Genomic DNA, 17813 nt, shown 5'->3' with positions numbered 1-17813 from the left:
TTTAAATCCTTGTATCAATGAATCATCCAACTGCATGGCTTACAGTCTGTATTGCCCACCTCTCTGCCTGTCCTTTATAGGCCTCAGAAGCATGGTTTCCCCAATTCACTCTTCTTCTTTTTGAGGCACTTTGCTGTACACTCTGCACTCTACAACAGCCTTGTGTACCAGCCACTGTAGATGAAACTATTATTCCTGGCCCATGCATGCTGTTGTGTTGTATTGGGGCCAAGAGTGAACACATCATCATCACCAGAACACCAGAGTCTATCTCAGAGTAAGCAACCATCAAAAATACCAGGGAAGTCACAAACCTTGTGCTGATCTGCAAACCTGTACTAACACATCAAGATTTTTGTGATACTCCTGACCTTCTAGATTTGGGTCCAAACAATCAGTTTGGTGTCCACCATCTAAGTGCAAGCTTTCTGCTGTCAAGCTGCCCTGGAAGTTCCCTCCATCAGCTAAAATGTCAACCCACTGACAGAGCAATCCACAACAGCAGCATGCACTGAGAGAGCCAAAGACAATGACTTGAGGTGGATTTTCAGAATACAAAGAAGGATTCAAGCAAGGGATGGGATTAGAATGCACAAAATGTTCAAAAAATGCCCAGCCACTTCAAGTCTCGCAGATCCATCAATGGGATAGCTTTGTTGACCCTGCTAGCATTGCTGGTGAACAGTGACACTAATTTAGGTGGTTAGAGTGCTGGAGAAGGATTCTTGCTAGTGTCACTATTTGCCAGGAACACTAGTGACCCATTTGCAGCCTGTGTACAATTCTCCCCACCCAAAACTCTCAACACTTCAAGAGTGATGTTTGTTCAAGTGCGCCCTTATCCTCAAATGCTAAGACACAGAGCCTCATGTCAACCAAACAAACATGGGCAGTGACAACCAAATCCTTTAGGCATTAACCCATTACTGAAGCTATTCACCAGATCAACAATAAACTTGCCACTCACCAGCCTCATGTGGTTGCACTTCTCCAGACTTTATTGAAGAAATCAAGAAAGGTTAAAGCTTTTCTCTCCAGAAGTGAAGCTGAAGCAGTCAGCCATCCATCATGGACTGAGATTGATCCCCAGTTATCTGATGTGAAACAGCTCTCTAGTGCATCAAGTGAGCAAGAGAAGTTCCACATCTTCCTTGCTGCGCAGTCTCTGGCGCTTGATGAGGAAGCCTGGGAAGTTAGGAAGTACAGCTCTTCTCAAGTATATGACCTAGTTGCATGACCAGAATCATCCAACATCCACAATGGTTATGTTCAAGAATTTCTGAATTCCATGAACTTCAATCATGGGACTGCCTATAACACAATACAACTAGGGCAAAAGATTCTTGTCAATGAACAGATGTTTCCTGGATTGTCTGGTGCAATGGCTCTCTATACTTTTTGCCAGGACAAGTTTCAACAAGTTCCATATGAGAGTTTGAAGAATCTTAATCAACTACTTCAAGTGCCTGATTACCATTCAATATGTTTGCTTGTAGCTGAGAAGGGCTTGTATCTTGAAAATTCCCAGCACATTTATTGTGGTAAGAACAAGAAAAGAGTCATACTTGTGACATAACTGACAGAAGATAGATAATTCACATTGGCTTGCTCTGACTGTGAGCTAACTGGTGCTGAATGGTCCACCATCAAACCAATCCTGTTGCAGGACAAGTGGTCCTGGAAAATGACAATGTGAATCCACCTTGACTGCATCTAAATGCTGGTGAGTCCATGATATTGGACATGATATCCCCCTCACTCCCCCTAGCAATGGGGTAGCTTTCTCTGACAAGAACAGCAGTAGATCCTCTGAAGAATCAAGTCCCTCAAGCACAACTGATATTACACAGGATCCAGCTGAATCAGATCTCTCAGATGAAGCAGTAGCCTCAAATATTTCAACACCATCAACTGGACTGCTGGCTTGCATTACAGAAAATGGTAGATATCCTATAGTCTTAATCTTTAAGTCATCTGCTAAAAGAATCACCACATGAAGTAGTTGCTGCACACAATGCATCCACTCTGCAGCACAGGGGTTGTACCAGCCACAACAAAGCAATAGAGCAATATGGTGTTCCCCTGTATACCTTTACCACTACAAGTCACAATAACACAATGAAGCAATATGGTGTTCCTCTGTATACCTTTACCACTACAAGCCACAACAACACAATGGAGCAATATGGCATTCCCCCATATACCTTTCCTGCTGCAAGCCATAACAAAGTGATGGAGCAATATGGGGTGTCTCAGTTTACCACAGATAGCAATGAATCAATGCAACACAGGACTTCCAGAAGAGAGCATGAAGGTGAAGTTCACTATAATACTGCAAGCACAGGTTCTTTCAGCAATCACAGTTATATTCCTGTCCAATAATTCTATAGTTTGAACTGGCTTTCAATGGAAATCCATTGACATCTTGATGCAAGAGTCTGAGGGTGGGAATGATACAGGGATTCTGTATGTTATTATGTTGAACTATAGCAATTTGCCTTGTGCACAGGTTCTCAACCCCTATCAAATTTTTGAAATGACAATTGCTTCTAGTTTACTATCAGCCATAACACTTAGCACAGTTTCACTCAAAACATGATAGTAATGCTCTCTGTCCAGTGTTATCTCCCCAAGCTTAATCTGGCCCCTGATGTGAAGTGGTACAAGAATTGTGAACAACTTGATGACTGTATCTTCTGGGAAATAGACAAATCCAGCATGGCAATAATCAGATATTTTCTGTGGCTTCCCTGCATATAATTCAGAGGATGTGGCCTCAAGACAAAGTTAGAATGAGAAGAATGCCATGATTACCATCAAAGAAGACTTACCTGCTGAGGGTACTTATTACTAACATATTTACTTGTGATACCACAGTCTGGTGTTGGGAGAAAGAACTTCAGGTTTGTTTTGTTCTCTGATTCAAGTATTTTGTCACAGTCATCCTTAACTGATGCCCAAGCAGCCTTGTGCTGCATTGTGATTTTTACAGTCAAAGGAATCTGAATAACTGTCATCATTATTAGAGAGAGGTACATGGGCATGGTTGCCCTTTTGGTGGGAAACTATGCAGACACCTTAGACTAATGTCTATTCTTTAGAGGACATATTTATCATAGATTTGACTTACATCTGAAATAAAGTCAAATGGCCTGTCAGGTGACTTCAGAAAAGAACATTGCTTTGCCCCTCCCCAAAATCATCAGAATTTTCACACCTGGTCTCTGTTGACAGCTGTAACCCCACCATCAACTATGATGTCAGCTTCTCATAACAATGTGAAAGTGCAATCCAGCTTCCATCTTTCTCATGGTACAAATCTGCTTCCAAAATTCTATATTGCCAAAAGAAGTCACTAATCAGAAAATGAAACAAGGCTGAACAACTTTGATAGCATTATCATAGACATGAATCAGCCTGACCAGTAAAGACTTCAACCATGTTGGCAATCCATATCATGCATATGTGCAAATTTACTGGTAGACTATGATTGTCCTCAGACAGACAGCATGATGTCTTCCAGGCCATTCTGGTAGCCTATTCATCCCTGCATGGAGCACAGAAGCAGAAAACAGCAAAGTTCCTCTAATAATCTTGCACAAGAATATAATGGGTGGACAATACACACATGAACCTCCAGTACTTCTTCTATCTCTTCATCAGTTTGGCAGGCAAGAGCCCACATCCTTCAATCACACTGAACTCAACTGGTCTGTTATTCTTGGAAGCTTGGAAGCAGTAACTGCAGAACATCTCAAGTAATCAGCCAGAAAAGAAGAGGTGACAGACCAGCACATGATGTATTCTTGCCCATTTAGCCAATCCATTGCTGCAGTCCAATACTATCAGATGTGACTATGCATTTGCATTGATCTTGGGATGCCATGCAGTATTAAAGAGGTAGCCAATGTTACATCCAGATTTCTAGATGCTGAATGATTGGATATCATTCTTCCTCCTGATGCCTTGCTAAGAACACCTCAGTATTTCACTTCTTTTGGAGCCTGGGGAGAGTCAACATAAAAGTGTCTAAAATTCTTGTGGATTTCAGCAATTTCAATCATCACTAGATAACTCTTGCTCAACAACTTCTTTCTCAAGCTACTCAAACTTTATGTTTTCATCTAGCTACTGTTTCATCATCCTCCCTGCAGCAGGCCTGTGAGCTTTCAAACCTCTGTTAATGGACAATTCTCAACATGTCTTTGACTGTTGGACTATATGTCATCATTTTTGATGATGGTGGTGTATACAAGCACTGGAGTCTCTTTATTGATGGGCCAACAGATGCAGAAAAGATCATTCTCCATGTCATGAGTTCCTCTACCAGATATTGTTTTGACATGAGGAACTCAAACACTCATAAATCAGCAACTCTCTTGGAGATGATTCACCTGTGCAATATGGACACTTCTAAAATCAGCATGATTAAGAACGTTGCAAAAAAGTGGTTATCCATAATGAATATTTGGGCTATAACTGTCAGGACTATGTCCTTGACCTTCTGGATGACTTGAAGGAGAAGAATATTATTGATAAGAATGAGGTCAATTATAAGCATAAGAAGGAGGTCATTCAGAGCAAGCAGGAGGGATTGGCATAGGTGAACAAGTCTGATGAAATGCCTTCAAAGTGTTGTGTTCACTCCTTTGTTATCACACCCTAGCTTATTTACTAGAAGTTGGTTTCCTTTCTTTGAATGGTGGAGAGTATGGCCTGTCTATTACACTCTTTATTTCTAAACCTAGGTCCACTTGCAATATTTTGATAAACTGTACTACATGCAGCTTACAAGCACCAGATAAGTGCTTTCCTAGCATGGAATGGGTATTCCATACACAAGAGGGATTTTTATTTAATTCTGGTTTGGGCTATGTGATTCTGAGATGGGTGCCCCAAAGTCAATCAACCAGCCAACATACAGGAAACTGTGATGGGGAGATGCTCTCTGGCAAATAGAAATACCAATCATTTTCATCCACCAGGCTCAAAGTGCAAGTCAGCCCAGTGCATTCATAGTACTCAGGATAAAAGCCACTATACTTCCAGTCAATTATTCCAGTAACAATATAGCAGCTGTTGGGATCCTGTTTCACCATTATATTATCAGTCCTAACATCACTGTGTGTGAACACCAATTCATGCATTGAAGTGGAGTGGTCATTTTTCAGAAAGAAATGAAGGAATTCAATGTAAGTGGAGCTGCTATAGTGGTGGGTGGAGAATTGCAGGTCATTGAACTTGATGGCTGTGGTGATGTCTTTAAAAAGAGCACATTCATCAATACAGAGCTCTTTGACTTCTTCTCTACAGACCCCTCCAAGCACATTGCCATCATCCTGTCAAAGTATTCTCAGATGGCAGAAGATTTCATCCAGCTGGCCTTGTATCAATAATTTTTCCTCATGGGACAGGCTAGGCCATGCTTGGGTCAAGGTCATGCCTGGAATGCATGACATGAATATGACCTGAAAGGGCCTGAAAGTGACTAAACCATGCAGTCTTGGTGCAGGAACATCAGGTGCCTGTTTTGCAAGAAATTTCAAGCTTGTGTACTCTGTGTAATCTTTGTTTCCTGTAATAACTTTGGTGACAATGTCCTCATTGCACTTGACAACCACATCTCTAACAGGATTTTCTCAGAGCTTTGTTGAATCCCAAAGAAGCTTCTTTAAGAAGAGAAGGAGTGACTCAGCTGCATCACCTGGCCCACTATGCCCTGACTCTTCTGACTGTGCAAGCAAAGAGATAACCTTCTCAGACAACAGAAAGATCACTGAAGCAGTTTTAGCAAGATCAAGACATGTACAGAACTTGGGAGCTCTTCTCTCAGAAGTGTGTTTCTCTGCAGGTGAAAAAGCTGGAGACCCAGTCACCATTGTGATCCTGTGAATATAATTTATTGGAAATTCAGATAGCAGATTGATCTCTGGATCATGCCTGAAGGTATCATAAAGTTCATTTACTGTTTGGAGATTAATTCTTGCAGCATAAGAAAGCTGAGAATACTGTGCATTTTGATGCTCACAACAATAAGAGTCAGAGAGCATTGATATTAGATCCACCACAGGGTTCTTTTCCAAGGCCATCTTGAATTCCAGCAGAATGTCTCTGTTCCATCATGCTGCTTCAGTATTGGAGAGGGTAAGGGCTTGTGGAGCTTCTTCCATATTGTATGTGGTGAAAGTGAGGCCAGCAGAGAAAGTAGCCTCAATATCATCAGGTATTTCATACTTGGATACACCTAAAAGAAGGTAAAACAGGAGATAGGCAAACTGTTGAAATCCAGCCCATGCTGCCGAGCAATAGTGCCAGAGGAATGAAAACATTACAGACAAGGTGATATGGTCAATGGCATTCTGAGCATCCAGAGGTCACATTGAGAAGTCATGGAGATCTCTGATGTTGCTGGTTGATGATTGCAGGTCATGACAATCTCTCAAAAATGTCTGGATAGCTGGAGCACTGCTTCCCCAATCAAATTTCCATTTATACAGTCAATCATGGCACATTGACATGGAACATTTGACTGTGGAGAAAAGAAATTGAAGCAAGATGGTGATTTGTTTGCTTTTGGTAATTTGCATAGTGTTCATTGCCACCTGTAAGATTCTAGGTAATTCTATTGGCTGGAGACTTCTGACCATGTATTCTTGATGGCTTAAATTATTTGGGCTTTTACTTTTTCTGTTTCCAGCTCAGCTTTCACCAATGGGAGCTGAATTCAGCTTTTTGCTGGAAAAGCTCACACTCAGGCACCTGGCAGTTCAAGAGAATGGTGGCAGAGGGTGGAGCCAGTGTATGAAGATCTGATCATTTCAAAACTTGGAGCAGACATTCCAGTCCACCAGCCAAAGATGGCCAGTAATAGTCATTTTTCTCACCAAGCCATGAACCAGCATTTTGGCACTAGGCTGCTCTAGAAAAGATGGAGCTGTCCTTCTCTTTGTCCACCAACAGAACCTATATGGGGGTGTCAGAAATCTTGACAGCCCTGACAGGTGTATTAATTGAGGTGCTTTGTTTGTTTAATGTCTTCTTGAGCTCCAGAAAAGATCATCAATATTATGCTGAGCAGCATCCAATTCAGCTGTAAACTTATCTTTGATCTTACATCCCTGGAGCTTTCTTTTCCTGGTAGTATTTTACAAGATGGCAGACAAGGGGCACCTGATGGAAACCTGACCAAAGTCAACAATTATCAGACATTTAACTATATCATTCCAGAGTATGTTCTGCAGTTCAGTATCCCCATGGAGGACACCCTGCCTAAGAATTGTCTGGAATGAAGAAGACATGTGTGCTTGATTTTTACTGCTTAATTGCAGGCTCTTGTGATGAGATTTTGGCTTTTGCTTCTTCTTTTTCTGTTCCTCCCTTCTTATCTGCTTGGTTTGTCTCCCTATGGGAAGTACAGCAGGGGTCTTGGGTCCTGTATTTTCAGGTGGTGGGTGCTTTCTAGCTATTGATGCTTCAGACTTAGATCTGTGAATACTAGGTACCATTTGATGGCAAACCATTGTAGTAATAAGAAAAGAGGGGAGACTGCTGTCTTTACAGTAGTTTCCAGTCCTCAACCTCTTCAGAAACCTTCTTCAAGTTAATGATAAGGATGAAAAAAGAACACAATCCAGGCTCAGATTGTTTTTGAGGCATGTGTCATCAATGAGATATTGGCAATGAAATTCAATAACAATGTGAGACTGAAAAAGCTTGCCATGGGCTGAAATATCTCCTGGTGGGTGGAACCAGGCAGTTAAGCTCTCTACTGAACTTCCAGACCCACATCAGACTTGGGCTGTTCCAACTGCTTGATCTCAGGTCTTGGTGCAAAGAAACCAAGCTTCAACCATAATTGAACCAATCATTCCTCTGTATGTGTCTTGAATAAACAGGGATGCTGACTCAGAACTGATGGAGGATGCAAGAGAATACATAGCTCTGGCAGGCATGCCCAACACTGGAGCTCCAGAGCAATCATGGGCATTTCTGCAAAAGCAAAATATCATGGGTGAGCACTCTAACCTTGTCTTGGATAATGACTAATGACAGCAGAGATGCATAAATTCTGGATAAACAAACTGGTTAATGTATTGCCACAAGACACTTTGTGTGATGAGCTCCAGTACTGGATGAAAGTAGTTGAGTGTCTTCATGCTTGTGTGGCTGTCCTGGAAGAGATAATCTGCAGCCTGAATGGGAAAGAATATTTAGAGAAAGCACTTGGTGGCCCTATTTGCAGCCTGGAGGATATAATGTCTTTCTTCCAGCAATATCCAGTATCTTCACCCACACTTGCATGCCCTGCACCATGCTGTCCATCACAATTTCAGAACACAGTTGGTCTGGTACACTATATCAATGGTTCCTGGAATCACAAGCATAGATTCCACCAGTACATCATGGAATCAACATATTGTGTACAATGTCAACAACAGTTCCCATCCACCAAGAAGCTCACCTTGCACAAACATAGGCTTCACCTGTCACTTTGAGAATAGATACATTTAGTAAACTTGGCAAAGGCATTCCATGTAAGCCATGATGGCCATAGGCCCACTATAGCTGCTAACTGAAGCAGTCACTCATCAAACTGAAAGGATTGAGCAGGGTAAAACCTCACATGGAGCAGACAATGGTTCAGCTGCAGCAGGTGCCTCTCATTGCAACTCACTTTCCCAGTATGCATTTGTCTAGCACTCAACCAAGGAAAAGACAGAAACATAGTGGCAATGGCAATACAACTCAATCTCAAGTGACATGTTGGATTAATGGCTGCACAGAATGTTGGGCTGCAGAGGATACTGGTGGGGTAGCTGGATGGAAGAAAACCATAATGGCACATGAGCTACAAGCTTAGCAAAAGCAAACTTTCCACTGGATAGAATGCTGTGAGATACACTGCCCTCTTCTTTTTGAGCTGTGATGCTGTACTCTTTACTGGTCCTGATAGCCCAAAGAGAGCTGCCCCCACCATGACTTTTGAAAGGAGATCAATGGCATCATTTATTTCAGTTATCCAGCATGTATGACTAGGCCAAAGCTCTTCCTACAGGGATCAGAGTCTCTGTCCACAATATGTTGATGCATCAAGATGATCAGGTCAAGAAATACCTCCCCAAACAAGTGAGTTGGGAAAGAGAATCTTTTCTGGAAGATGGATTTCAAAATTTGAAGTTCTTCACTCTTATAAGCACAACACAGGGATCAACAAGTCTCAACTGTTGACAAGAGTGCACCAAGATTACTTAGTTTACCAAGTATAAGATTTTGAATCTCAGTCAGACATCTGCTCAGGCCAGGAGGAGCACTGACAAGGTCATCAGAACTGCTGAGGCAATGCATCATGATATGGGCAGCAGATTAACTTTGCGGAAAGAAGACTTGAGTGTGCAAGATATATAACTGATATTTGTCATGAACTCTTGTTGTGAACTCTTGATGTTGTAGTGGTGATAGAAAATATTTGTGATTGCATGGGAGCTGGAGGGGTGTCACACCAAATTTATATTTGCCAGGAAGGCAAGGCTGGCTTGCTGGTGCAAAGATGTGTTCCACAGCCAACACTCAAGAATTCCTTGTCCTGTGGTGTTCATGTTTGCAGTGACCAACAAATACTCAATATTCCTGTTGTAAGATATGCTTAAAGTGTATGCTAGAAAGAAGATGTTTGCTATAGATTATTTCAGTTAAATATTTATTGTGACTTCCTATCCAATACATGTACAATGAAAGGAAAGAAGACTACACCCAAAGCTCTCTGCCATGATTCCAGAAGATATGAGCTTTGAATGCCATGATTTCTTCAGGAATGTACTCCCTTCCTCATTCTCAACAGATGCCACACTTCTTTCTCCTGAATGCATATCCCTTGAGCTCAACACAGTGGACATTCTTTTCTACATGGTCCCAAAAGATGTTGTTATTCCTCCATTTCCTTTTTCTCTGCTTCATAGGCAGTGATGGATCACATATACAGAATGGGCACTCATACTCCTGTAGGGTTTGAGGAACAATGAATGGTATCTTGGGGGTGGGCAATCACCAGAGATGTTGTGTGGGTGGAGGTTGGTGTGCATGTCAATCTAAGGGTTGAGATTCTTTTCAACATTGAAGGCGGACTAGCAGCATGGTAAAGGCACATCACTGCCAGAAGATGTCATCAGGCTTCAAGCCCAATTGGGGCCTGCATGTGAGTTCAACAACCTGTCTCTGCTCTGGGATCTGCAAAATAGGAGGCAGGTGTGGCCTAAGTTCATCCAGCTTCTGGTGGTCTTGAATTCAACAGTTGAACTGTTCTGTATCAGCATGGCAAAAGTGTTGAGTGCAATTTTTTTCGCGGTAATGGTTCCAGAGATAGATTTTTGCGCTATTCAGTTTACTCTGAACTCTCATCTTCTCTCAGTACAGAGTGATCCCAGCTGTCTCTGGAATTGACTTATAGTCTGCTGCCTGGATCCTGGCAGCCAACTGCTAGTTCCTTTAGGAGAGGCTCTGCATCTTTGGATGTGCTGCAATTCACCAGATTTGCTCATCTGTAGACTGCATGGGTGCTGCACAATCAGCATCAAGTCTGAGTGAACACACCAATGCTTGCACTCTTGCCCTAGATGGTATATCTATGTTCATCATGATGGCCTCAATGTCTTCCTGCACAACATGGTTCAGATAGTATTTGACAGTGTTTGAGTCATGGTCAGCAACCTGATCTTGCACTGATGCTGGGATCTTGTCTGCAGAGGAAGAGCAGGTGAGCTGTGCCTTTATTGAATGTCATGTGGGGGAGGTTGCATACTGTTTATGGTATTGATAAGAGTCTGCCGCACCACATACTGGCTGAAAGAGATTTCCATGTCCAAGATAATTGCAATATGCTTCAGGAAACAATGCCATGTCAGACCTGTGAGGGGTTTGGTCTCAGAGGTATGATAGTCATTCTCAGTCATTTCAGGCTCGCGGAAGACAGGGATATCTAGCTTGTCACTCCAGATCTTGACCACCATGCTGTCCAGGTGCAATGGAATCAGATGCCAGTAGATATTCTCAAGTGAGGTGAACTTGGCTTCAAAAGCATCATCATGGATGGCCATGGCAACAAAATGTGCAAGCAGGTCAAATATTGGCTCTGGGTGGTGTATAATAACAAAGACTTTCCTGTGATGCATGTCAGCCTCCAGTTAGTCAAATAATGGGAATAGTAACACATATGTTTGTGGCTTCTTATTCTCCATTTTAGTATGTATCAGATTCACCTTTGCTAGCAAGAAATTAGGCTGTTGTGGTGTTTTGCCACAGATGATGTAGAAGCAGATATGCTGCCAGAGAAACAAGCCTTTTGTTTTGTCTCCAGCATGGCATCCATTGTTGGTGACAGTAGACTCATCATTCATGATAAGATCTGCTGGATCAAAATCACAGCTATCATTCTGGCATTCATTGTTGTCAAGCTGCATCTCATCTTCCACAACATCAGCAGGGTCAAACTTGCCACCAGTGATGTTGCACTTGTGGTTAAGTTGCATTGCCTCCAAGTAGCTGCTATGTGTACCTGTGCTTGATACCTTGCTGAAGATCATGCTCTCAGCCTTGCTCTCAGTAGTGGATACATCATTGTCAGTGAGATCTTCCTTGGAATCAATATCTGAGGTGATATCATTCCCAGAGTCATCACAATCTGCCAGCCAGAATTACACTCTTGATGGTACAGCCATCAGGTTATCCTGTGAGAGTGAAGGCTGGAACCAAGAGGATGTTGCTTGTTCTTTGACTTCATGCTCCTTGAGCCATGGCTCCCCTTCCAGTGGTGGTTTCCCCCTCATGGGGGTATCAAATAGTGAGACTAACCAAGAGCCAGAAATGTAGAATAACAGCAACTCTGCTCCATTCTGCACCTGCTGTCTCTCATCAGCATACACCCTCTTGCACCACTTCCAGTTGGCACACAGGAACAGGTAGATATCATCTTTATTGCTGGTCACAGGCTCACAGGAATGCCATTAGAGCCCCCATTTCTTTTTCCACCTCTCAACCACAACCCATATGTACTGCCAGGTCAGCAAGCTGCACACACAAAAAGCATGTAGGTGAACCATACATTAATACAGTCAGTCCTCATCTCTTCATCAATCTTATTACCCTTATGCTTGACTGTATAGAATGACTTGATTCAACACCAGTAACTCCAGATTGTCTTGTCAGACTTGATCTGGAACTTGTGGGTTTCCTCAAGCCAGTTGAGGAAGGATTTGAAGTTGTGGGCACTGAAGTCCACCATGAATTAATGAGAGGTGGTTTAGAACCTCTCTGAGCAGAAGCTAACCATTGTAGGTTAGCAAGTGGCTGTCCAGATTCACAAGGGAATGGGAGTCAAAAGCCTATCCTCACATCTCAAGTTTCCTCCATACTGTCCATGAGCCTAACTTGATGTTATTCATGCTGTACTTTTTAGTCCAGCCAGCAGACTCATGCTCCTTGGCCCTCCAGACAAAATCTGTATCTGTGGGTGCCAGCCTGAGGCATCAGCTTGTAGAAGGGCAAGCAGCTGCTGTCTTTGCTTGTGATTTGGTGACTGCCATCTGTATCTTCTTCAGTGGGAGCACAACCCAACCAGCTTCAATTGGGAAGGAGAGCAAGCATTTGAGGGACACAAAGATGGAGATATCAACCAGCCTGGGATGGCAGATAGGAGAAGGAATAGGGTGGTGAGAGTGCACAGAGCCTATTATAGACATTCTGAAATAAAGGCCACATTTTCTGCAGGGCAGAAGGAAGAGCTGGTGGGCTGGCAGCTTCATGCTTGGTTGCACCATGTGCAACAAGTGAGTCTGGCTCCAGTGGTCTTGAAGGCTCCATTCTGCCATGCAAGGTAGAAGAGTGAATGGATCACCCAGCAGATCCATTTACTTGATGACATGGGAGAATGGTGGGTGAGCTGAGTGAGCACTGGCAGAGGCAGGGTGATGAGGCCAGAAGAAGACTGAAAAGAGAATCCCCTGCCAAGCCACAGTAATATTAAAGCAGCTTGAGGCACTAACCAGATCAGTGCAGGTGGTCTGTGTGTGATACCACCATGATACGGTCGCGGCCGCCAAAGTGGCACCACAACAATTGCCAGAAACGGCTGTCAATACTGTCAAAGGTGAATACTATGTGGAATTCCAGTACAGGTCTGTAACATGTTAATAAATGTACCACTGTACATTACAGGTCACACAGATAATGTATTGGTCTTTTAACTTCTTATATATTCTGTTCATTCATAATCAAGAACTATTATCACAACCACAAGCTGATCAAGCATCTTGCCATCCAATATGGACCTACTTGCCTGAGATAGTTCATGCACTTAGACTCAAACATAGTCCTGCCACCAGGAATTTGTTTTTCTTATTCATACTGATGAGTAATGTACAATTTTCTTGATTAATCTTTCTAAGTTTGAGCCATTCTTTCCATCCAGTTTCCAAGTTGTAATAGATTAGTGAATTTAAAGGCAGTATGTCTTGACTCAATCTGATTAAGACTTTTATTTATTACTGAAAGCACAAGTTTCTTCAGATTTTGTAATATTCAATTGCTTTTGCATTTCCCAAACAAATACAGCAAGTACCTCAAGAAATTCATCACTTAGGCTTTTTAATTAGCTGGCTAGATCTGCAGCAGTGAGTTGATTCTTGGAGAGATTTCTAGAACTTAGTTCAGACACCTGCCACCTCAAATCATGTATAGGCACTGTCTCTGACAGACATGTGTTCTTGACTTCTAGCTTATTAGCTGCTCTTGCTGCTTCTTGGTTCAGAATTTTATCATCAAGTACTGTGTTCTCAATTGACATCATATTCATGCAGCAGATGTTGTATTTAATTATTTAATTCTGATATGATTCTCACTTGTTAGTTATATTGAACAACTTTTTGACTAAATATTTGTGTGATGCCTCATAATTCTCAGTGTCAAATTCATCAAAACTGTTATAAATGTAGACCTAGACCAACCAAGCATCAGACAACATCAGGTGTTCAGGAGTATTCATGTGACCACAACTCTGAATGTATAAGAATCACATGATTCACATGAATTGTGGGAACCCCAGCATTTAGTCTTCTAGTTAGAGAACCCCTACATTCTATACATGACTCCCTCCCATCAGTTACAGGCATCATATTAACTTAGCTCTTTCATATCTCTAATTCTGGGAAAACCTATGTGATCTACAACCAGTTCTTCTAATATTCTGAACACTCAACATATAATTGCCTAAGTTGATATAATACCACCAAGACCCACAAGACAAATTACAACAACATCCCATATTGCAGACCTGACAGAGATAGACACTAATATAAAGAAGATGAACATTAATGAAGGTGCTAGTGAAGCTACTACCAGCAAGACATCAGCAGATAATACAGGCAACAGAGATACACTTCTTAATATATTAAATGAAACCTGAAGAGAGAAGATCTTTAAAGAAAAGAAGACATCTCTGCAAAAGAATCTAGCAGATATATATAAATAAAACAAGATATACAGACTGCAGAAGCAGATAGAATACAAACAGAGAATAGTAAATAATAATTTCTCTTTAGAGTTCCTCTTACACACACAACTGATAGAGAAGTCAGATAATTTTAATAATGTGAAGCTTCCAAAAGTACTTTACTATCATGGCAAATCACTTGGCAAGTGCAAATTATGGTTAGCTTTAATAAGACAGCAGTTTCACCTGAGAAAATCATTATAAAAAGCACCAGATGCAGTCAGAATTGATTAGATGTCCAGTTATTTTTGTGACAAACTCCAGATGTATTGACAGATATTGGGAATAGAGAGAGAACAACTACTCATATTATAGAATAAATTTAAGATGTGATGTAAGAACAACATTAAATCTGAGTTAACTTGTAGTTGAGACATGATGCAGTATTATCATGATGCTGTCCAATAAGACAATCAATTCATACTCTTGTTTTTTATGTATATTACTGAACTTGAACAGAATCTGGACAGTCTACTAGATAAATTCTTTCATATACTCTTTCTACAGATGAAGCTCAGACTAATCATCTGAGCTGAACTGAATAAACTGCAACACTAACCAAAAATAGTTACAGAATTATGAGAACAAGCAACACTTATTGAGTTCATTCTAGAAAAGAAGAAGCAAAGTCAGTAGAACAAGAATCAAAATAAGAAGAAATGAAAAATCTCAATCTCTTAAGAAAAAGATATGTTCCAACAAGATAATAAAGAAGATTACCTATAAATGAAGAAGATATCAGTAAAATCACTTTCAAAAATATTAGAAGAGAAACACAAATGATAAATGAATGAAGAGCTCTGTCTAAGATATGACTAATCAGATTATAGAGTAAAGTTCTGTATAAATAGCTCTAACAAGTTCCAGCAGACAGACAAAAAGAATAAGAACTGAATGAAGGCTAGAGCTGTAAAGCTCATGCAAGACCCAGGTCAAACATTAGAAAGACAGAGTATTAACTCAATAAAGAAGGCAAGCAGATGCAGTATGTGCCTGTCAGCTGTACTGACTATATTATCAGATGGTCTTACAGAGCAAGCTGCACTTTTGAACTCAGGAATTACAGTGAACAGTATCTTTTACAAACTGATATCTTAATTGGACTGGGATCAACCAGAGATGCTCATGAAAGTCATTGAGATGTTGAACAAAGCTGAGACTGATTAGTACAGCATCTACAAGACTCAACTTACTATAACAGACTCCATGAGGATCACAAAGATGGTAAGATGTATGTTTGCAGTGATTAATATGGTTGACATGAATATAGTTCTAGACATGCCATGGTTAGAAGATTTCAACCTGAACATAAACTGAAAGAACAAGACATGATATTACTGACTCTCAGAGAAAACAGTCAAACTTCTGAATGCAGATAGATTTCTCTAAGTGGTGTGCATCAAGAATAAACTCTCTTATACTATTTTTGTGTCAGATGATAATCAAGTCCTGACAGAAGTATCTGAGTAGTTGAGAAACTATAAAGATGTTTTCTCAGAAGAAAAAGCAGCAGAGTTGCTGGAATTAATGAAGATCAGTCACCTAATTATTTTTAAAGATGGCTGTGAGCCCCTGTATATACTAATTTATAGACTATTGCTCAAGCAGATGGAGATTCTATAAGAGTATATCAAGAACAAGTTATGTAAGAGTTAAATATGTCTGTTATAAAGTCTGGCAGAGACTTCAGTATTGTTTGCACTCAAGACTGATAGAAAACTCAGACTCTGTATTAATTATTGTAATCTTAATATAATCATGATAAAGAACTGTTACCTCTTGCTGTTAATAGATAAGATGTTAAGCTGGTTGACAGAAGCACACTATCTTTTCAAGATAGATCTATATAATGTCTACTACTGGATTAAAATCAAAAAAGAAGATAAATGGAAGACCATGTTTTGTACAAAGTTTGGAAGTTTTGAGTATCTTGTTATATCTTTTGAGTTATCAAATGCACCAGTGATCTTCCAGTTCTATATTAATAGAGCACTGGCAGACCTGGTTGATATATGCTGTATAGTTTATCTAGATGATATTCTTATTTTCTCTGTCTCAGAGAGAGAGCACAAGAAACATGTTAGACTAGTTATGAAATGTTTAAGAGAATATCAGTTGTTTGCAAAGCTTGCTAAGTATGCTTTTAAAAGATGAATAATCTCATATCTTGAATATATTATTAATAATGAAGATATTAAGATGGACCCAAAGCAGATACAGATGATTATGAAGTGGCTCTTGCCATGAAGTTTCCATAATATTTAGATATTTCTGGGTTTTGTGAACTTCTATCAGAGATTCATACAAAAGTACTCAGTTATTATAATACTGTTGACAGATTTCTTGAAGAGCAGTAAAAAGAAAAGAAAGAAACAATCTTTTTTTCTGATATTTACTGTCAGAGAAGTGTTTTGTAAGTTGCAGGCAGTCTTCTTTAAAAAGTCTGTCATCCAGTACTTTAATCCAGAATGTAGAATATATCTGAAGATGGATGCTTCAGAATATGCTGCAGGTATATTATTATTACAGCTGTTTGAAGATAGATGGCACTCAGTTATCTACTGGTCATTCAAGTTTAATCAGGCCCAACAAGCCTATAGCATGCTGGATAAGAAGATGTTGGCCATCATTCAAGCATTTATTCATTCACAGCAGTACTTAGAAGAAATAAAGTATTCTGTAAAGATTATTATGGACCATGCAAATCTCTGTTCATTTATAAAGTTCATGAACAAGATGGCACAACAATAATATGTAAGATGGATAGAGATTCTTGAAGTATATGACTTTAAGATTCTTTACTGCTCTGGAAAGCATAATCCAGCTGACACATTATCACAAAGACCAGATTATATCAAACTAGAAGAAGACATTGGTCTGCTGATGTATATGCTCAAATAATATTATATGGATGGTGTTCCAGAGTGGAATCCATTTAAAGGAACTTTCTTTAATAAAGAAGATATTCAAGTACATGCTGCTTGTGCTGTCCAAAGCAGTAGGGTAGAGATGGTGCAGGGAAGACCTGGTAGCATCAAGATGATTGAGTTAGTTCAGGGAGCACCAGCCAGAGATGCTGGAGAGGCTCAATAAAGAAATTACAGAAGATTCTGGATTCCCTGTATGCACACAAACATGGCAACAAAAGATGAAAAGATCTATAACAAACTAACTGTGAGTGTGTTGAATCTGCTGCTAGAAGCACAGAGAGATGATTTCTCTGTACAAGCAAGATTTACTGAGGCAGAATCTCAGCAGTCAGAGTAGAAAATAA

At 40.5% G+C, this 17813-nt stretch overlaps 6 protein-coding genes across 6 annotated transcripts; 3 read left to right on the top strand and 3 right to left on the bottom strand.

Moving 5' to 3' along the window:
- Positions 1–1288: 1288 nt before the first annotated feature.
- On the top strand, positions 1289–1594 carry CIMG_13142 (uncharacterized protein; the record flags this gene model as incomplete). The annotated part of the gene is made up of 2 exons (XM_001243481.2): positions 1289–1541; positions 1584–1594. The coding sequence occupies 2 exons, from the start codon at positions 1289–1291 to the stop codon at positions 1592–1594; spliced, it is 264 nt and encodes an 87-aa protein (XP_001243482.2).
- Positions 1595–2523: 929 nt separating this feature from the next.
- CIMG_11959 (uncharacterized protein) lies at positions 2524–2978 on the bottom strand (the record flags this gene model as incomplete). The annotated part of the gene is made up of 2 exons (XM_012358748.1): positions 2524–2775; positions 2832–2978. 2 exons carry the CDS (start codon positions 2976–2978, stop codon positions 2524–2526), a joined length of 399 nt encoding a protein of 132 aa, XP_012214171.1.
- Positions 2979–4199: 1221 nt separating this feature from the next.
- Positions 4200–4517, top strand: CIMG_07377 (uncharacterized protein; the record flags this gene model as incomplete). Its single annotated transcript, XM_001243480.1, has 1 exon — positions 4200–4517. One exon carries the CDS (start codon positions 4200–4202, stop codon positions 4515–4517), a length of 318 nt encoding a protein of 105 aa, XP_001243481.1.
- Positions 4518–6818: 2301 nt separating this feature from the next.
- CIMG_07375 (uncharacterized protein) lies at positions 6819–7656 on the bottom strand (the record flags this gene model as incomplete). The annotated part of the gene is made up of 4 exons (XM_001243478.2): positions 6819–6963; positions 7171–7269; positions 7316–7402; positions 7559–7656. The coding sequence occupies 4 exons, from the start codon at positions 7654–7656 to the stop codon at positions 6819–6821; spliced, it is 429 nt and encodes a 142-aa protein (XP_001243479.2).
- A 351-nt stretch (positions 7657–8007) lies between these two features.
- CIMG_11958 (uncharacterized protein) lies at positions 8008–8860 on the top strand (the record flags this gene model as incomplete). The annotated part of the gene is made up of 5 exons (XM_012358747.1): positions 8008–8011; positions 8053–8279; positions 8477–8534; positions 8582–8681; positions 8728–8860. The coding sequence occupies 5 exons, from the start codon at positions 8008–8010 to the stop codon at positions 8858–8860; spliced, it is 522 nt and encodes a 173-aa protein (XP_012214170.1).
- A 1531-nt stretch (positions 8861–10391) lies between these two features.
- CIMG_07374 (uncharacterized protein) lies at positions 10392–11819 on the bottom strand (the record flags this gene model as incomplete). Its single annotated transcript, XM_001243477.2, has 5 exons — positions 10392–10535; positions 10588–10733; positions 10796–11154; positions 11203–11627; positions 11694–11819. The coding sequence occupies 5 exons, from the start codon at positions 11817–11819 to the stop codon at positions 10392–10394; spliced, it is 1200 nt and encodes a 399-aa protein (XP_001243478.2).
- Positions 11820–17813: the final 5994 nt, after the last annotated feature.

This window comes from Coccidioides immitis (assembly GCF_000149335.2).
Source record: "Coccidioides immitis RS genomic scaffold supercont3.2, whole genome shotgun sequence".
NCBI classification, from domain to species: Eukaryota; Fungi; Ascomycota; class Eurotiomycetes; order Onygenales; family Onygenaceae; genus Coccidioides; species Coccidioides immitis.
This window is presented reverse-complemented; position numbering and strand designations above follow the sequence as displayed.